The sequence below is a fragment of the Taeniopygia guttata genome, chromosome 24 (genome assembly GCF_048771995.1).
Source record: "Taeniopygia guttata chromosome 24, bTaeGut7.mat, whole genome shotgun sequence".
Lineage (NCBI taxonomy): Eukaryota > Metazoa > Chordata > Aves > Passeriformes > Estrildidae > Taeniopygia > Taeniopygia guttata.
This window is the reverse complement of record NC_133049.1, coordinates 5628164-5648426: the sequence shown is the minus strand read 5'-3', so window position 1 is coordinate 5648426 and position 20263 is coordinate 5628164. Positions and strand designations below refer to the sequence as shown.

General features: G+C 51.0%; 1 protein-coding gene across 3 annotated transcripts in view; it reads right to left on the bottom strand.

The window, feature by feature from the left end:
• Positions 1–258: 258 nt before the first annotated feature.
• NECTIN1 (nectin cell adhesion molecule 1) overlaps positions 259–20263 on the bottom strand; it is a 96112-nt gene continuing 76107 nt past the window's right edge. The window contains exons 6-10 of one of the 3 annotated variants that reach the window (XM_072918297.1): positions 18544–18691; positions 16596–16683; positions 16029–16139; positions 8487–8531; positions 259–4102 (exon numbers count right to left, since the gene is read on the bottom strand). In XM_072918297.1, the coding sequence (XP_072774398.1) occupies positions 3884–4102; positions 8487–8531; positions 16029–16139; positions 16596–16683; positions 18544–18691 (611 nt within the window). In that variant the 3' untranslated portion in view covers positions 259–3883. Of the gene's footprint in view, positions 4103–8486; positions 8532–10458; positions 10644–16028; positions 16140–16595; positions 16684–18543; positions 18692–20263 lie in introns of all 3 variants that reach the window. The other 2 variants (XM_030290723.4, XM_030290722.4) reach the window with 2 other exon arrangements.

The following is a 20263-nucleotide window of genomic DNA, read 5'->3' as shown; positions in this document are numbered from 1 at the left end:
TCACTGAGCTCTGCTTACCTGTGGCTCCTGCGTGCCCTGTGCTGCAGGCAGGGAGGGATGCAGCAGGAAAATTGGGTTATTCCAGTCCTGAGGAGCCTCTGGAGCGGGCAGGAACTCCTGGCAGAAGGCAGGAGTGCCCGTGGGTGCGTTTTGGGGGTGCAGTGAAAGGGGTGAGGGATGTGGAGGACACAGGAAGGCAGTCCTGGGAGCAAGGCAGACATCAAACACCCCCCACAGGCCCCAGAGGCAGGACAGAAGTTGCTGTAACTCTTCAGCTCGCTTTTATTTAAATTCTGTGATCAGTCTTTTCCATCTGCGAGAGCTCTGGTGTCAGTGCCACCAACACATGGAACAGAACCCGTGACATTTCACCCTGGTAACAGGAAGAACAGCTCCATCTTAGAGGTCTTTCCAACCTAAATGCTTCTCTATCCTACAATACCAGTTCCTCCCAGCCCACTGGATCCCCCTCCACCAGTTTCCAGCTGGACTTGTTGTGTGACCCACGCCCAGCAGCGCTGCTGGATGGCTCAGTCTCCAGAGCAGGGATGTTTTCAAGTCGATTGGCACTGTGTCAGCAGGAGAACACCTCCCCTGGCCCTGATTCCAGCTCCTGCCAGCTCCCCCCAGCCATGGGCAGCCTTTTTGGGGAGCACAGTGAGGTTCACCCTGGCAGAAGGTGCAGGGGAATTTGGGAAGAGCCGTGGGGCAAACGCTGTGTGACACCAGGGAAAGGGAGCGAGCCCCGGATCAGAACCATTTCCAAGCACACATTTGTAAAACCAAAACAGTGGACTCACTATCTCTTACTTCAGGGCTTTCCTTCAGGTTTTTCCCCCTTTTCCTAGGGCACAGAGGAATTTGGTGGCGTGTGGCGAGTCCCTCTTGCCATTTTTTGAGATCAGCCCAGCTCTCCAGGAGAGGCAGAGAGAACCAAGGCATTCCTAGACTAAATACCTGCGCTGGCATAAGTCAAACTACTGCTTTGAGCTGAGGTTTCTCCTGCCTTTAATTTTTCAAGGAGGATTGAAATGCTTTTGCTTTGCTGCAAGCCCAGTAAAACCCTTTGTGGCAGACTTCTGTGGGCAGCTCAGATTCAAAGCTGCACAAAGCAAGCAGAGTTTTTCTGTAACGCTGCAGTTTGTATCCCTGCCTTCCCCTTGCTCATCAAAGCATCTTTGTCCCAGACATGGGCAGCAGAGAAAACCACCTGCAACGTGTTCTCAGCCTCCACTGGCAAAAAAATCATTTTGTCTGGCTTCTTTCCTCTTGTATCTGAAGACCTGAACATATTCCACTTCTCATTTAAATTCCTGGATCTGTCTGAAACCGCATCAGGTGAAGGCTCCAAATGAAACCACGGTACAGGCAGTGCTCTGCTATTCCAGGCATGCAGGTGGGGAAGCTTGGAATGGATTTTTCCTTGCTTTTTCCTCATGGTCAGTGGTGCTGGGTTGATTCCAGGACATCAGAGGCCCGTGGGGCCACCAGCACCTCCTCGGCTTTCCAAAGAGAGGGAGCAAAGGCAGATTTGGCAGATTCAGCGTGGGGTGAATGTGGTGGCTGTGCCTTCAGTTCAGAGCACTGCCAGTTTCCAGCTCCGTGGTAACCCAAGGTGTGTTGGGGAGAAAACCAGAGAGGAAAATGCATTTTTTGAATAGAGACATGGAGCACTGGAGTCCTTTGGTGTGAGGGAACCACCAGCTGAATCCTCTGGAGGCTGGCAGAGGAAATGATGATTCCAGAAAGGTTTGCATCAGTCAGGACTGGCAGGATGGGATTGGAAAGTTGTGTGGAGCTCTCTAAGGCTGTGCCCTGATGATCCTCCCCGATCCTTTGGGAACGAGGCTGCTCCATGCACCAGCACATGGCAGAGCTGCTGCTGCCCGTTCCAGCTTGGCCAAAAAATGCATCAACAATTCTCCTTCATCCACTCCTCAGCCAGCCAGGCACCCCCAGGCTGCTCAGCTGATGCACCCACTTGTCACTTAGGAAAAACAGGAAAAACCCCTCCAGGGACAGCAATCCCCCCACAAACCTCGTCCTGCTGGAGCACAGAGTGGCAGCGTGCACTGGGGAAGGGCTGGGAAGAGCTGGGGGTGCTTTTTGCCATTCAGGGAGGCCCCTGGGGGATCTGTGCAGGTGGTGCCATCCCCTCAGGGCCGTGACTGAGCAGGGTGTAAACCCCTCTGCCACATCCAGATGTGTCCCTCAGGCTGCAGGGAAGCAGAGTGACCCAGATGTGCTACACTGGGGGGAGCAGGGACAGGCAGGACAGGGCTCGAGGGGACAGGGACACAGCAAGGGCAGGGAACAAGCAGAGCTGCTGAGATCCAGCTGGACAAAAAGAAATGGGTGCAGGTGGCAGGGCAGGAGCTGGGCTGGGACACCTGTGTGGTCACAAGTCCCTGCCAGGAGCTGGCAGCTCTGGGAGTTGCATTTCGAGCAGCACTGACAGGTTTTGGGTGCCTGGGCAGCAGGGCAAGGGGGCAGTGCCCACTTCTCCCTCCCACATCCCTCAGCTCAGGCATCCTCAGGTTTCCCAGAGGGATTTGTTGTCTGCAGAATGCCAATTTCCCTGAGCCAAAGCAAAGGAAATGCCCTCTGGCCACAAAGCTTTATCCCCTTGTTCAGAGCCATCCCAGCCATGCCTCTTCCATGCCATGGGTGAAGCAGATGGGAGTTCTCCCTGAAACCAAGCTCTGAGGCAGGATGCTCATTCCTTGTCCCCCCCTTCCTCTTCTTTGCTTTTATATACATTGAAGTGTATATCGATATTTATCTTTTTTTTCCTCTAATACAAGTGAACACAAATGTGATGTGGAGATAAATTCCCTTCTCTAAAACACTTTGTGGCCACAGGAATGTACACATTTGGATTTACACACCCACACACATTCCAATATAAAAAAAAAAAGGTGTAGTCCCAAAACTAAGATGCTTTTATAAAAGTTAAAAGGCCAAATTCCTGTATTGGCTTTTATCCTTCATTAAGAGCAAGGAGATTACCTGAAATCCTGATTTATTCTTCATATTCTGCCTGAGTTAATTTTAAAATTCCAATCAACAGATGTGAGGAAGAGAGGGGGGAAAAGCTCATGGGGGGCCATGTTAGGCTTTGGAAGGAAAATTAGAGAGAATGTTTTCCTTTATAATTATTTTCTCCTTTGGGTTTCAGGTTATCAGACCTGGTATTTAAAGGATGCTTTCTCCAAATGTGTTGACTCCAAAATATGTCCTCTTTAAAAGAGTCAATCCAAGAGATTGGGTGTGGGAGCAGGAAGGGAAAAGGACAGGAACAAACCACCTAAACCAAGTCCTGATCTCTATTTTTGGGTTGGTTTTATGCATCTTTTGTTATAAGCATCTTATGATTTGGTTCAGCAATCTTGGCTGTTTAGCTCTTCACAAACGAGGATTTGCTGTCCTCGCTTCTGAGGGGAAAAAGGAGCAGAGGGGAAAAAGAAAAATAAAAAAAAATAAATAAAAAGCCACAGGCTCAGCTTTGAGCACTGACTGTGCTGTCAAACCTCACTGGGCTGGGAATAAACACAGGGGAAAAGCCACAGACACTGGATGGGTTGGGCACATCCCATCCACCACAGGGCAGCTGTCACCCACAGACACATGCACACACAGAGGCAGGAGGAGAAAAGAAAGATGCAGGTGCTGGGGGGGACGTGGGAGAAGCCAGGCAGACACTTGGACTAATCATGGCAAACGCACCCAGATTTAAAAACCAATCAATAAAATGAGCAATGGCAAAGGGAGGGGAGGCTGGGAGGCCTTGGTTGGTTGTTGAGCGACAGGAGAGGTGAAAACCATGAGTTTCTTCTTTTTTTTGTTGGTTTTTTTGGTTTTTTTTTTTGGCAGCGTTGACACTTTAAACATACTGTTCCTTAGGACAGATGTAAGGAGCCCGGGAGCCGGGAGGTGGGCAGCAGAAGGAGATGTCGGAATGGTGAGGATAAAGATCCTGTGGGAGGTCTGACAAGGGGGCATAGACATGAGGGATCTTCTCCAGATATCGATCTTCATGTGAGTAACAGCGGGTCAGGTAATCACTCGCATTCGATATCTCTGAGTGACACTTTCCAAAGTTCTGCAAGTAGAGACAAAAGTCAGCGGGTGAAAACTCCGGGATCCACGGCCGGAAAACACACACAGCTCTTCAGCTCCTTGCTGAGACACACAGACAGCAAGCAGGATGGAATATTAACTACTTTACCGAGCTCGCTGCTTCAGGAAAAAAATGGAAACCCAGGTGATAAATCCTCACGCTGCAAAGTTTTTGTCCGAAATAGCTGGATCGCTGATGAATATGTATGGATTGGGCATGGTTTGTCCCTTGTCTGCAAATACTCTGCTCTCTGAGCTAAACAAGCAGCCAGCCAGAGGAAGGGCAGTTTATTTCCACGCTTTCTAACTCTTTCCACACCTGAGTTTTGGAAAAGCAGTGCTTGAAGGCATCATTAATCTAAGCCAGGCCTGTGCTCTTCCATTTAAAGGGCACATGTGTCCTAGAGGGGGCTTGGGATGCAGAACAAGCTTACTGTGCCTGTGTTCACCTGGGAGACAGGGGAGCTGGGCTTTACCTGTGGGAACAGCTCCCCGGGAAGCCTCGGGGCCGGTTCTGTGAGTCAAATCAGCTCCAGACAACATAAAACCACTTCCAAACGCGAGGCTGCTCTGTTGGCCCCGTGATTTTCCCTCTGTGCTGGGCTTGAGGGAGCATCTCTGTCCCACATCCCGGGGCTGTGGCTCCCCAGAGGGTGGCAGCAGATGGGAAGGATTCCTCCCTGCTCCCAGACGCTTTCCTGCTTTGAGAAATCTGCAGGACAACCCAAGCAGGATGGACATTTGTTTTTAAAACCAACCTGAGCTCAGGGGCGCTCACCAGGAGATAATTTCTTCTCCAAGATAATTTGTTTTCCAAACAGCGCTGGAAAACGTTTTGATGCCTGTGGTTTGAAGCAAGCAACTTGCCCTTGAGTCCTTCCTTGTTCCCTTTCAAAATCCCAGGAACAGTCAGTTTAGTGGAAAGGACAAGGGTTTGGCCCTCAGGAGAAAACGCCTGAAGGAACAGAACAATCGACTCAGCTCATCTGCTGCCAGCTCCTGGATGAATATTTCACCAGGATGCTTTAAAAAAAAATAAATTCCTATAGAAAACAAGGTGTTTACAATAATTTATTGATGGCTCAGACCCCTGGGAGAGGCACAAAGGCAATTTTGGGAACAGTCTGGCTGAGCCCAGTGAGGGAAAGTTTGCCTGAGCCTCAGGAAAACAGCAGCAGTGCTGAGGTCAACCTCATTTTCATTTCCCTTCCACTGGCAAAACTGTTTATCCTACAGACTGAGCTTTTAAAAACCAGTGGTGGAGATGCTGTGCTGGGATCCTAAATTTGGGTGGGCCGTTCCCACAGTTTTTGTCCACTTTAGCCTTTTAATTGCCAAGTGAAAATGTGGATCAAGTGCAGCATTAGAGCTCTTTAACCAGAGGAGCCCAAGCCAGGGGCCATGAAAAAGCCTCACTAACTCAACCTTAAATAAATGTTTGCTGTTCTTCTGACCAGCTGATAAAAAGAAGTGAAAAGGGGCTCACAGACTGGAAAAATGGGATGTGTAAATCTACACTTAAGAATGGTCACACTCAACAGAATCCCTTTCCACACCTGGAAGGGGAAAAAATGTATTTAGCCATGCTCTCCTCCTGGTTTAATTTTCTGGGTTAAGCTAACCTGAAAGGGAAGTTTTCTTAATTACAGAAATCTAGTAAAACAAAGCAGGCAAGGGGGTTTCTTGTAATTTGCTATCAATTAAGTGGGAGGGGAGGTTTGTGTGCTTTTTGAGGAAAGCAGAGTGCTGTGTGCAGGTCTGATGGATAGAAAGGTCTCCCAGGAGAGATCCTCAGACAACATAAGTGGAAGTTGAGCTGGGTGTGATCAGGTGGCAGCAGAAGGGGCTGTGAGACACTCTTTTACAGACTTCTGTGACAATAAACGGGGTCAGCAAAGTATTTTTCTTCCTGCTCATCTCCCAGTTAATGTGGCCGTGAGACAGGTGCCCATGGAGCGCTGCCAAAGACTCCTGGTGCAGTTTTGTCAGAGCTGCTGTTTGCACAGGTGAGTGCAAACAAATCCTCCTTTTCTTGCTGGCCCCTCTTTTGTGCTCACTCCTCGTAGGGGGGGTCAGGGCAGGGCAGCTGGAGAATGTCAGGGCCAAAAAAGAGAATTCCCTGTCTCCTTTTACCTCTGCTCAGCACCTGAGCTGGGAGTTGCTTTGCTCCTGCTTTGTTCCCTGAGCTCATTTAGAGTGGCAAAAGGGAGGAGAACAAAACCAGCCCGGTGGTTTTTAACACATTTCGCAGCCGGTGCCCTTTGACTTCCTTCCCCAGTCCCACTGAGACTTTTCCCCAATCTAATTTATCTTTAACGAAGTTTGAAATTAAATTAGGGATAATGAACTAATTAAATTGAACTGGCATGTGATTCTACCACCTTCCCCCACCTGACTTCTCCCACTTGCCTTTGTCTCCAGCATGACTCCATGCAATTCTTCATTATCTGGGTTACATCCTCCCCTCTCAGTTTTATTTCCAAGAGCTTGATTAAAGGGGATGTCAGCAATCTCTCCATTTCAGACAGCCTGGCAGATTACCTTTAAACAGGCTTTATTTGATTGAATTAGGGAGCTTTCATTTCTGCCATGACTTCAACTCAACCCTTCTCCATCCCTCCACACCCAATTCCATCTTTTCTTCTATTTGCAGAACATCTCTTTGGGTAGCAGGAGGTGTGAGGCAGGTGACCATGTTCTGCACTTTTAATCATCTTGGAATAATGAGTTCCTACTGGTCTGAAAGTGAAAAACTCCTTCTCAGTGACCTGAGGATCTGTCTGCTATGTTTTTTGGGAAATCTGAAGATTTTACTGGGTTATGGCTTTCTCTGCTTGGCCAAGCTCATGGCAAACACATTTTCTCTCTTATGGAATATGTTTGCCTGTGTTTTCCTGGCTGGGAAAAGCCTCTGCTGCTCAAAACTCCTGAAATTTTGGGCTGCTACTACCTTGACCCTCCTCATCTGTCAGTTTGGAATTTTGGGCTGCAGCACAGGCTGATGGCCAGGAAGGAGCAGCTCTGTTTAGTGACAGCATCACAAAGCTGCTGCCACACTGTGGACCAGCGAGGGCAGAGGGTGTTGGGTGTTTGGGGACAGAAAACACACTGGGAACCAAAAAAAAAAATATTTCCCCTGATTTTGGGAGCCTCACATCCTCTCCTCCCCTGGGTCTGAACTCCCTACTCGGGGTATTCGGGGTATTTTTCCACTTCCAAGTTTGGCCGTGATTTTAGGGATCTCTGGGCAGGTTTCTGCTCTGTTTGGTGCTTTATCTGTGAGGGAGTTCTTGGGTAATCCCTGTCCTGAGTAAAGAACAAGCATTGATGTGTCAGGGATGAGCAGGAACCAATGGTCCTGAGCTTGGGCTCCTGTGAGGACAAAGCTGAGGGCAAGTGGGCCAGAGGGACTCGCCCCTGGGTTCAGGAAATTAAAAAAAAAAAAAGATTGAGCTGAAATTCCCAGAATACAGAGCAAGGAGCTGTGGTGAGGGATGCATTCAGACACATGCAAGTAGTAATGATGCAGAACACTTGCTCAGAATGCTGCATTCCTTCTCACAGCATGCTTTTCTCTTCCCCTGCTGCCTCTGGTACCTACCTGCTCCGTGTTCCTACAGCACCTCACCCCATCAATCATCCCAAACATTTCCCTCCTGGCTGTTTCTCTCCCAAATCCTTCTCTCCACCCTTTTGGAGCCAAGACAGGGCTGATATCCTCGTTTAAAAATGGGAAACTAATAAGGAGACACCTCTTGGCTTTGTTTCCCCTGCAATTTGGAAATGGGAATCTGAACCCTGGTCACTGATTTGTTGTTTTCTTGATTCCAAGTCTGACAGTTTCCAGCTATTCCTGCTGCAACAGGGACAGAAATTCCCAAGCAAAACGGAGAGCTGGAGTGTGGGGAGGTGAAGGGGGAGGAAATAATTAAAAAAGCATAAAAAAATTAAATTGCCCTGATCTGTGGTGTGTCTTAGCAGGGAGATTACACCTTCAAAGCACCATATGACTGGCTTTATTTTTACTTCAGAGAGACTGGGAGGATTTCCAAATTTGGATTTGGAGGATTACTGTCCTTTTGCTGACAATAAAATTCCCCACCCTGGGGAGGACGAGGCGAAGACCTCCCAAGATGGATTTGGGAGCTCTTGCCTTGTTTGGAACGGTGGGAGCAGCCCAGGAATCTGTTGGGAACGGGAGGTGAAGACACGAGGGAGAGCGGCTGGTTTCAACCACCCCTTCCTCAGGGCTGGAATTCTCATCCCAGAGAGGATGCAGGAGGCTGGAAGTGCCTGGGAGCTCGGTGACAAACAGATCCCCACAGGGAAACAGAGGAAAGGGAAAACCAAACCCATCCAAAACTTACTGTCCACTCTCGCTTGTTACGTCTACGAAGACCTTGATCCTCATTCTGGGAGCAGGAGTGGGTGAGACACCGCAAGAGAGAGAGGTTATGGATCTGCTCCGGCCAGGGCTGCTGCACACACTCACCTAGGAGGGCTTTAGCTACACCAGGGGAGCTACAGGGCTGCTTCCAGCACGGGAAAACCAGGGAGCACGGGGGGAGAGCAAACTGGAGCAGCCCCTGCACACCTGGCACCCAGGTGTGTGTGCTGCACCCTCACCCACGGAGTTCCTCATCTCAGGGAGACACTAAACAGGATTGTCCAGGGGGGTTTTATCAAAAGGCCATTTTCCTCCTGCTCATCCTCCTTTCCTTTCCTTTCCTTTCCTTTCCTTTCCTTTCCTTTCCTTTCCTTTCCTTTCCTTTCCTTTCCTTTCCTTTCCTTTCCTTTCCTTTCCTTTCCTTTCCTTTCCTTTCCTTTCCTTTCCTTTCCTTTTCCTTTCCTTTCCTTTCCTTTCCTTTCCTTTCCTTTCCTTTCCTTTCCTTTCCTTTCCTTTCCTTTCCTTTCCTTTCCTTTCCTTTCCTTTCCTTTCCTTTCCTTTCCTTTCCTTTCCTTTCCTTTCCTTTCCTTTCCTTTCCTTTCCTTTCCTTTCCTTTCCTTTCCTTTCCTTTCCTTTCCTTTCCTTTCCTTTCCTTTCCTTTCCTTTCCTTTCCTTTCCTTTCCTTTCCTTTCCTTTCCTTTCCTTTCCTTTCCTTTCCTTTCCTTTCCTCTCTGTCGAGGGATTTAAGGACCTGCAGAGCACCTCTCCATTTTCTGTCTGCCTTTTCTCCTCTCCCTTCCTTTAAACCCAAGGTCCTTCCTGCTGCTGGAAAAGCAGCAAAACAAAGGAGAAGGAGCAAGGCAGAACCTGGAGTCACCACAACCTCAGGAATACACAAGAGCAAGTGAGAGCTGGAGCCAAGGAGAGGGGCACCAGTGGCATTTCCTTGGCCAAAAACTCTTGGAATCATCCAGAAGAGGTGGGAAAGGAAAGATCTCTCCCTTTCAGGGTGGCTTTAAGAGCTGCTAAAAAGCTGTGATTATGAGGCAAAGGAACATAGGAAGAGCTGAAGTCACCCCAGTTTTAGTGGTTTTTCCACTAAAAAAAAAAAATCCACATTCAGAGGTTTACTGGAGATGGTCCAGAACAACCAACTGAGTCCAAATCACTCCCTGCCACAGGACCTGAGCTTGAAAGAGTTTGGTGACACTTGAAAAAGTGAGGAGGCTCAGTCTGTGCCTAGTTTTGAGAAGGAGAACCAAGGAAGATAATCTCTCCCTCTCTCCCAAGCACCCAAACTTGCCACCTGCACCAACCTGATGCCACGCCAGCCCTGTCACTGTCACATGCAGAGTCCCTCCCTGCCTGTTTCTTATCCACGGAGTCTTTCAGCTGTGGGAACCTTTAGGTGCTCCCATATTCTGTTACATCCTCTCCCACCTTGTTCTTTCACACATGCACATATGCTCCATCTTCTCTAGAGTTACTTCCACATGCACACAAACCTTTCTTTTTTAAATTTTCCTTTCAATCACTCCCTTTTCCTTTTCCCTCCCCTCCTCGTCCTGGCCTGGAAAAGCCCTCTTAGCATCTCTGATTCCTCACAGGTGCTGCAGAAATCCCTGAACCAGAGCAGGAACTTCAAACCCACCTGGAGCAGGGAGCAAACCCCTGCTCTGCCACCAAGCCGTGAACCCTCTCCCCCTGCCCCACATGCCTGGCTGCAGGAAGCAAAGGGAAAAACAGCAAAAAGAGCATGCAGAGAGGCAAGGCAAGGGCAGCACCCCCAAAAAAAAACCCAAAAAATGAGTGCAGCAGAGAGACAGAGAGAGAGCAGGCAGGGAGGGACAGACAGGACACAGAGGCAGCGCTCCAGAGGGAGAGGGGAAGGCAGGGATGGGGGAGCGGTGACTTTGAGGGGTGCAGTGAGGAAGGCAGAGTGCTGTGAGTACCTTGAGGCCAGAATCTGAGGGGAAAGGGCCTAGAGTGGCATGCGCTAGCGTAAGTTGGGCTGGATGGTTGCATACTCGACTAGGTCTCCTCCAGCAGGGATGGAGCTCCGAGGGCTGGGTGACACAGCCAGAGCCGACGTGTCCAGCTCTGCATACTGGACATCACAGTCCTTGTTGCCAGAATTCTGGAGAGAAGAGAGCAGCAAGGCGGTGGGGGGACACGAGGGAGGAGTGGGGGCGAGGTGGGGAGTGAGGACAGGGGGTCCGTGCAGATGGTGAGGGGTGAGACAGGACACAGGGGGTGGGGGGTGAAGGGGGAAGAAAGAAGAAAAGGGTGAAGAAAACAGGGGAGGAGTAAGAAAAAACAGTTAAAAAGAAGGAGGTAGGGAGGTAATGAATAATCAGTCAGGTAAAATCCCAAATCAAAGCAAAAGTCCCCCAAAAGCAGAGCTGAGTGAGCCAGCACTCCCAGCCACTGCCCCTTTCACTGGGGCTGCTCCCAGCAGCATCTCACTGCTCTGCTCTCCCACTGAACCCCTCTGGGATCAGCATTTTCCTTAGCTGGGGCTGGATCACTGACTTCAAACCTTTTCCTGCACCTGAGCTGTCTGTTCTAACCCAAGAGTTCGGGATTCCTTGCAAACTCAGGGTTGGGGAACGTGAGTGAAAATCCTTGGTTTGAAATTTGGGGTTTTGGGAAGGAGATACCTGGAAGGAACTGCTTTAAAGCCAAAATTCCAAAGGCATGGCCACAGGGGAATGTCAGTGTTGTTCTGCCCCAGTGCTGAAGAGCCTCGTTTAGCACAAGTCTGGCTGCACAGCTCGGCACTGCAGTTTGCCTCTGCAGCACGGTTTTGTCATTATAACACGGTCTAAGAGATGCTAAAAGCATCCTCCTTTGGCATGGAAATATTTATGGGTATTCCTTCACTAAGCAGGCTTATCAGCAAGGACTGCATGAATGGAATATTATCCAATTTGTCTGATCGTTCCTACCCAAACATCTTTCATGCAGATAACAATGGGAGAAGCCTGGAAGGCAGGAGAGCCCGGAGCTGGTGGCTCAGGGGGGAGTGAGGATCACCAGGAGGAGCCTTGGTGCCAGCAGCCACAGTGGGAGGGGGATCCTGGCTTCTTGCCCCGTGGAGCTTCTTTAATCCTCACTTTTGGGGCTGCTTTCAGTGCCAGCATTAGCCAGGCATCTGCTGAGCCTCTCTGAGAGGAGAGAGGTGTCTCTTGCAAACAAAACAGCTTTTCAGTCTCTCCCCCCCTTTCCAGAATGGCTGCACTGCATGGCAGGGGTGCAAAAGGTGTTGAAATTAAAAGTGTTCCTCTCCTCTCTGTTTGGAAGTGTCCTCAGCTGCCTAGCAGCTGTGGCTGAGCCGTTTTTAGAAGTTTATAGCCCTGTAATGAGCTGGTTGAGTGCCTGTTGCTGGAAGGGGCTGTTCACTCAGTGATTATCTCTGCCTGCTGCGCTGGCCGGTGCCAGGGCTTGGCTCCCTGATCTGCCCCTCAGCCACAGGGATGAGGGGAACGAAGAGGAACGGGGCTGCAGCAGCATTCCCAGAGCTCAGCAAAGCTGGGGGCTGGGGGAGCAGAGGGCTGGAGGTCACCTCTGTCCTGCCCTTGGTGGCCAGATGGCAGTGGCGAGTTGTTGGCATGAGAGCAGCACATCCTACGGAGCCTCTGCTTCGTGTCTGGACCTGAAATTTGGACATTTAGGAAAACTAGCAATGCCAACTCCAGCCTCAGACCTAAATCCAGGCCTTGCAGAGCTCTCTCCTCCTGAATTTTTTGTCTCAGCACCTTTCTGGAGGAAGCCAGACTAAGTTTTATCTCCTCATTTCTCCTGCCTACTTTGCCTCACTCCTCTCCTGCTTCCTTCCCACAGGAGGTGTTTTCTCCATGGATTTCCCTTGCTTTTTCCCACTCCTGGGTTTGCTCCTGCTCCTTGCTGCCTGTTTGGAGCAGAATTTATTACAATATCAATAATGTGCCTTGTATACAAGGCCCAGCACTGCCTCATGCAAGCGCTCGGTGTAAATCATCACCACCGGCACCCCGGTAATTGCCCTGCAAACCCAGAGAAATTATTTTGCTGTCTGCAGCAACAAAACTTCCCCTTCTACCTGTGCAAATGGGTCCTGCTGACACAGACACTAATCACAGCTATGTTTGTGCCTCCACCTCTCTCTGGCTCCTGCTGCCTCTCGCACACACACGGAGCACCCACCCGACACAAAAGCACTGGCAGAGCACACCTGCCTTCACCCACACACCTGGAACACGCTCTCCTGCTTTGATATCCTCGCTGTCACCCCAAAACTGCCCAGAGAACAACCCTGCAGGCAGCCCCTTCCCCCCTACACCCACCCCTGCAGCCTGTCCGTGCCACTGTCCTTGGGCAGTTTGGGGCTGTCAGCCCTGTGTTGGCTTTGCCACAGCCTGCAACACCTAAAAACACAGATTCCTTCATGGCTCTGCTCCCTCCTGCAGCTATCCTGACCCTGCAGATGTGCCCCAGCCTCTCCCTTTGTCCTGGTCCCCTGCCAGCACACGTCCACACGCACGTCCCCGCACAGGTTCCTCCTCCACCTGCCTCTGATTCCCTCCTGGCACTTCTCCCTTTCCCCCCTCCCTCACTCTTTGCCATCTCTAATCGCTCCCTGACTCCCATCCTAGTGCTGTGAAATCCTCGACCCCAGGCAGTGGCTTTCATGCTGCCTCGTGATCAATCTGCTTTATCCCACATTACGAGGTTTTGCACAATTCATTCAAAGCTGAACGCGCCCGCCCCATTTTCCTGCAGAATCTGCTCCCTTCAACTCTCATCTTCTTCACTCCCCTCCCAAAGCCAAATCTGCAGATGAGGTACAGGCAGAACAAGAATATCCTGCCTTTCTGCTGTGCCTTTCCCTCCCAGGGATCCCAGAACCACGGATACCCTGCAGCAGCCTCCTGCATCTGCATTTTGGGCAGGTGGGAGCAGCGCTGTGCCAAAGTGGGGCTGGCAGGGAGCAGGGATGCGCTTCCCTCCTCATCCTCCAGCTGGCCCAGCCCTCAGCTGAAGGACTGGGCAGGTCTTGCTCCATCCCACGGTGGTTTTGGTAACCACTGCTGCTCCCTGGGGCTTCCCACTGTGACATGAAAATACAGCTTCTGCAGTGCTTTAAGGGTGAAAAAAAGTGATGCAAGCCACTTTTTTTTTTCCCTGCAGGGAGGAAGGCAAAGCTTGTTCCTTTGCAAAGCGTGGCCGGACAGCCCAACCCAGGCCTGGCTGAGGCAGCACGTCCTGCCTGTGTGATCTGGGAAGAATCCAGCAAAATCAGCACTCCTTGGCAGCCAAGGCCACCCTTGTGTCCCTTGGCAGCCCCAAACTCCGCCAGGCAGCTGCTGCCCGAAGGATGCAGCGATTCAGCGAGGAATGGGAGCAGGCTGCATCCTGCTGCTGGGGCAGGGAGCCAGGGCACGGCGCAGGTACGTGCTGGGCAGGGACAGGGCTCTGCCACAGCTGTGCCAGGGCCCTGCCAAGAGCTGCAGCCCCCAGACTCCCCGTCCTTGCTGCAGAGCCAGTTCTTGGTGGGCCTGGTAGTAAAAAGGTTTTTAAATCATGGGGATATAGGATTAACAGGAAAATAAGCTTAGTACACCCTGGAAAAATAAATACCTTAAGCATATGAAGAACCTGTACTGGCTAGAGCTGCACCTGTGTAGCTAGTACACAATAAATGATATAATTGTTAGATGTGATGGTTGTTTAGTAATTAAATATAATTACTGTTTAATCATGAGAAACTGTGGTCAGGGGCCTAAGAAAGATCATGAGAAACTCATGTCAACGTATACAATAGAACAATATCAGTTTAATAATTAATATGTAAGTTATATAATGATCGAATATAAAATATGTTCAGCTCGAAAGCCGTGTTGGAGTCAGATTTGGGTTTGTACCCTGAATACCAGAGCTCTTAATAAAAGCACCTGCAGATAATCATATCTGTGATTATTTGTGTTCCTGAATGCTGACAGGCCAAGTGAAAGGAGAGCTCCACGGTCTGTCACCTCCTGGCTGAATCCATGGGTGAGGAGTAGCCAGTGCCAGGCCTGGGACACTGAAATGCCAGGCTTGGGACATGGAAATGCCAGGCCTGGGACATGGAAATGCCAGGCCTGGGACATGGAAATGCCAGGCCTGGGACATGGAAATGCCGGGCTTGGGACATGGAAATGCCAGGCCTGGGACATGGAAATGCCAGGCCTGGGACATGGGAATACATCTTTTCTGGCCAGGATGGAGAGCAGCAAACTCTGCTGCCATGGTTACGGAGCAGCAACCCATCAGGCCCCATCTCGCATCGCTAACTCTGCCACTTAATTAACTGACTGCTCGTTATTTCCCCAAATGAGCTCCTCCGTCCTCCTGCTCGCCTGAAATGCAGCTTTCAGATGCTGTTCAAGCAGTGGTCTCGCTCCAACATCCTGTGTTTCATTTAAAACTCAGCAAGGAGTAGAAAGAGCTGGGGAGCAGCCCCAGGACTGAGGGAGGGCTCCAAGGGGAAGTTTTCCTTTAGGGATGAAGTCAATAGGATAACATCCACCCGGCTCAGCACAGAACTGTGGCTTTTGATTTCCAACACCCCTGGCTTCAGACTTGTGCCATCCAAAGGTCTCTGGGCTCTGTCCTCCCATTATCTGCACAGGAGCACACATGGCAGGGTCACTCTGGGATGGACGGGGCTGTAATTAGTGGTGTTCATAAAAAGTTACTCCAGACTGGGCTGATATTTCTGCACCTTTCTCCAGGCAGGGAGTTCACTCTGCTGAAGCACCAGGCTGCGTGTGCAGTGCTCTGAACTCCTGCCGAGGAGGAGTTTGGGAGAGACCTGAAGGGTTTACACTGGGATATCTTGTCTGCTGTGGGTAAAAATCCAGAGTATCCCCATGCTATGGGGTGAAGGAGGGAAAGGATGCTGTCCAAGGCCTGGCTGGGGGATGGTTTTCTGTTTTCTCATCAAAAACTCACTCTAATCTTACCTGTTTTCTGTTCCCTACAGCTTCACATCTAACATGCCCTCACTCCTTGCAAACCAGCCTTTGCCATGTGACTGCCAGCATCTCCTCCTGACCCTTAATCTCTCCCCGCTGCTGCTGCCTCACATTAACATCTCCCATCTGAGGCTGAACAAATCCACACACCAGAAAAAAAAAAAAAAAAAAAAAAAAAGGTTTAAATAACTTGTTGTTGTCAAGTGAGAGTCAAATGCTGGCACGCTCTGCCCTGCAGATAATTGCTTTGTGAAGCTCTCCCTGCTGCTTCCCTCAGCTGCAAACCCCAACAGGGGCTCCTTGCAGGAGCTGAGCAGTGCCCAGGGTGGGGTAGGTGGGTTGCAGGTAGAGAATTTGGGGTGGGCAGGGCATTTTACCCATCAAGGCACAGCTCTGGCACCTATGGAATTAGGGTGAGCCGAGACCAGAGTGTGGAGGCTGCTTTCCTCCAGGATGGGAGAGTCGTGGCTGCTGTGTGCCAGGTGAGGTGCCAGGCAGTGCCACTGTCACCCTGAGCTCCTTACCAGTTTGTCGCTGTAGGGAGAGGGCTCAGGGGCTGCCATGTCGTAGTAGGGAGTCTGCAGAGGGAACTTCTGGATCTCCTCCTCGTGTTTCATGTTGTCCAAGTGAACAACCTGGAGCAGAGGGGACAGAGGAAGGATGAGAGGAGCAAGGGTTATCCTCTGGCACAGCTTGGGGCAAGCTCTGCTTCAGATGACACCACAACCAAACACCAACCCCTTCAGACTTCACTGTCCACCAGAGGGGCAGAGCAGAATCCAAATTACAGCTTTTAATTAATGCTAGACTGGGAATTCTGGGGGGACGAGTCACAGACTCACAGAATCACAGAGTCATAGAACAGTTTGGGTTGGAAGGGACCTTAAAGATAATTTAGTTCGAACCTCCCACTAGACCAAGTTTCTCAGAGCCCCATCCAGCCTGGCCATGAAAAATCCTCACTTTCTGCCCCTCAAACTCAATCCAGGAACTTCTTTGCTCTTGCAACCCCATTTCCCAAAATCCAGGCACTGTGGACGCTGCTTGGGATCGATTTTCCATGCCAGAGGCAGGAATTTGCAGGTTTTTACCTGGATGTCTTCTGGAGTCAGGTGGCTTTTCGTGTCCTGTTTCCTCCTTGGTGGAGGGGCAGGTTTGTGGGATGGAGGGAGGTCAGTCCTGCAGGGACAGGAGAGGCTGCTGAGTAAGAAGCAGGAGAAAAGGTTCTGCTGCTTTGATGTGCCCAAGGATTTGATTGTGTTTGTCACCAAACTGCCAATACAATCACACAGATTATCCTCAGGAACTCCCCCGTGCCCTTTGTCTCACCCCAATTAGAATTGTTCATGGAAATAAACTCCCTCCAAGCGTTCTGTCCCTATTCCAGGCAAATCCCTGTGTCAGGGGCGGATCCCGAGGCTGCAGCTGGGATAGCTGCAAACCATCCCTTGGGAGGTGTTTGTGCCACGGCTCTGAGGTACCAGAAAGTGATAACGAGGTAATGCCAACCCCAGCCTGGCATTTCTCTGCCATTCCAGCCCTGCCACAGCTTCCCAGGAGGAGTTTGAATCCTCCTGATGGCCACACTCTGCCAGGCAGGGACATTTATCCCTGACCCTCGCCAAGGATCAGCTCTTACCCCAGAGCATTGGGATTGGCAGCCACGATAATCCCAGCCTAGAGACTGTCTCTGCACATTCTGTTCACATGCACAGATGTGTCTAATCCTTTTACAAAACTTATTAAAACTCTGATCCACTAATTAGCTGGCTGCTCCCCTCCCTTCTCCCCGTGCAGACTCCACGGATCTGATGGAGATGGGCGCCTTCCCTTGGATTCCAGCGTGGGACTGGAATGTTCTGGTGGCAGGGAGGGCAGAACAGGTCCCCGGGGCTCTGTAAAACATTGACTTCATGGCTCTACAGAAAAGAAATGCTATTACCTTCGGGATCAGCCTCCACAATAGAGGCAGCACCTCGGCAGAGCCGGGCACGGTTGTGTTTCTATTCTCAGCTAAAGTGGCTCTTCCCTGAGCCTGGTGGAGGGCCATTGTGGGAAGTGGATTGTCAGAATGCATCTCCATCACAGGCCCGCTGCTGTTGATGCAATTTCACCTTGTGGTGCCGGTTTTTGTTGTTTGTGTTCCTTTCTGCCTCTCCTGCCGCTTCCCCCGCTCCTCTCCCCTGCCTCTCCCGCTATCCTCCAGTGCCCTCTCTCAAATGGGATTAAATGGAGCACAAAATGTGCCCAAGGTGTGACAACAATGAGGTGGGGGTTGTGGGAACATAAAAGCAACCTCTGGGTGCTGGGCTTTGCCTCCCCTGCGAGGTGGGAAGGGAGGGAGGGAGGGGGTGAAGAGCTGGTGACAAGATAGAGCTGTTCAGCAGAGCCCTGAATGCTCCTGGAGAGGTTTCTGCTGCACAAAGGGACCTCCACACCACCCAATTCCCTGCCTGGGATCTCTGCTGCCCTGTGCTGGGCAGAGCAAAGCCCAGCTCCAAAGAGGAGTCCCTGTGCTGGCCTCTGTCCCTGCTGTTGACAGAGTTTGTGTCACCCATAGCTCCAAAACTGCAAAGCAGGTGGATGTGAAGCCTTTCCAGACACTTTGGGATGCATTCAGGGGTGCTCAGGGTCTAGCAGAAGCCCCTCTCTGGTGGCAGGATGTGATTCAGTCTCATTCAGGAGCCTGAAGCCATTGGGAAAGGAGGAAGAGGATCCTCCTCTACCCACGGAGGGGGACAGTGGCACCAAGCCCCTGCCCCAGGGATGTGCCACAGCAAAACCAGCACCTGATGGAGCATCCCTGTGCTCCAACTCCCACTTCAGGCTTGTGCTGAGAGCTCAGAAACAGCAGCCAGCAGGATGGGAAGCGCCAGGAAGCCCCAAGGAGGGGGAGATGATCAGAGGAACGAGATGGAATCAGCAGGAAAGCATTTTGCCAGCAAGTCCTCCCGTTGTGCAGGTGGAGGAAGGGCCAGAGGTGCTGTCCCCCATCCCCACGGAGCCACAGCCGGGGTGGGCAGTGCTTGTGCTACTCACAGGTCGTGGTCCGGGCCGGAGCGGCTCTTCTGCTGCCGCCGGTAGACGATGATGACGGTGACGGCCACGCCGATGATGAAGACGGCGGCGATGACGCCTCCCACGATCCCGATGATGCCTCCCGGGGCACTCTGAGGTAGTGGCTTGTCTGCAACACACAGGGAAGCACAGGGGAAAGGGTTAGAACACCAAAAACGCAGCTGGGGTGGCGCTGGCACCACCAAGGATTCCAGGAGCAAAGGTGAGGATGAATCCCGGAGCTTTCCCAATGTCCCTGCCCAGCAGATCCTCTTGAAATGCACTGCTCAGAACTCAAGAGGAACAGAAATCGTGGCTACAATTGTGTCTCCAAGAGTTAAACACTTCCCCACTCCGCTCTGCAATTTCATCTTCAGGTGTTTATTCCTGGATCCGCTTTCCTGCCTTTGTTCAGGCCTCAAAGGAAGAAGGGTTTAGGGAATAAAGGTGCTTCCAAGCATTCATGTGGGCCTGCTGCTTGATACTGTTGAAGTATTTTGAAAGCCTTCTGCTGGGCTTTGTCCCAGCGCCCTTACTGAATTCCTGGTGCTGCTGGAACGTTCTTGAAAGGAGCTAAGGAGCAAAAGGAGCAATGCTCAATTGGTTGAGGTGCAGCAGAGGTTTGTGCACCCCAAATCCTTCCAAAATAAAAAAAAAGATGTCCTGAGGATTTAGGGGCAGGAGGGAGACAGACCCAGTCTTGCATTTCATCCCCAGCTCCTTGGTGACAAACACGGGCCTCATCCAAAGGAAACCCATCCCGATGGGAAAAGCGCTTTGAAACCTGCGATAAAAGGATTTAATTTGCTCTACCTTCCAACCTAATTAAACTTGAAAACTAGCTAATTGGTACTTTGTACTTACAACTCAGGCAGTGATGAAAGGAGGAGATAATTGGGATGGAGGAAGAAGGAGGAGGAGGAGGAGGAAGAAAAGATATTCAGGGGAGGGGAGCAAGACAGGGATGAGGGAACAAGGGGTTTTGTAGAACTTGTCTGTCACATCTAATTTTTGCGCTTTTCGTAATGCTCTGGCTACTGGGTGCTCTTACAGACCAGATTGGGCTAATGGATCTTATTCTGCAACAATTTTGGCTCTGTGTACCAGAATCTCCCCTAAACTACCCATCCCCAAGGCCTCGGAATTAGGCCTGCTTTCCATGTGCAAAGTAGTAAAACGAAATGTATGTGGCTATAAAACATCTGTACACATTCCCAAACCACACAGGATGACGAATCCAGGACTTTTCAGGGTGAAAAACCTGCCTTTAACTCCCACTTCACCTCCAGAGATGCAGCACTTGCTTATCCATAAACCCCCCCGTGCCAGCTGCAGCCTCCAAAGGGCTGTGCTGGATCATTTCCAAGAGAGTATTCCCAGATCTCCCCTCCCAGCCAGCCTTCCCCAGCTCTCAGATTTGCTGCTGTCATCCAGGAGTGATCTTGGGTGTGCAAACATCTCCCTGGGACCCTCCCCTGCTCCGCTCCACCCCAGATTGCACAAAGCACCGGAGCTCCAGCCCTGCACTGGGCACTGCTCTGGCACTGATGTCCCATTCTTCCCTTTCCCACAAAATCCCGCTTTTCTCCTGCCACACTTTGCCACCCCATGGGTCAGCACCCCACCCTCCCCCTGCCTTCCCCTGCTCCTCAATGAAGGGCTCCGAGCTCTGTTTTTGGTGGCAGGATGCTGGAGCCACCAG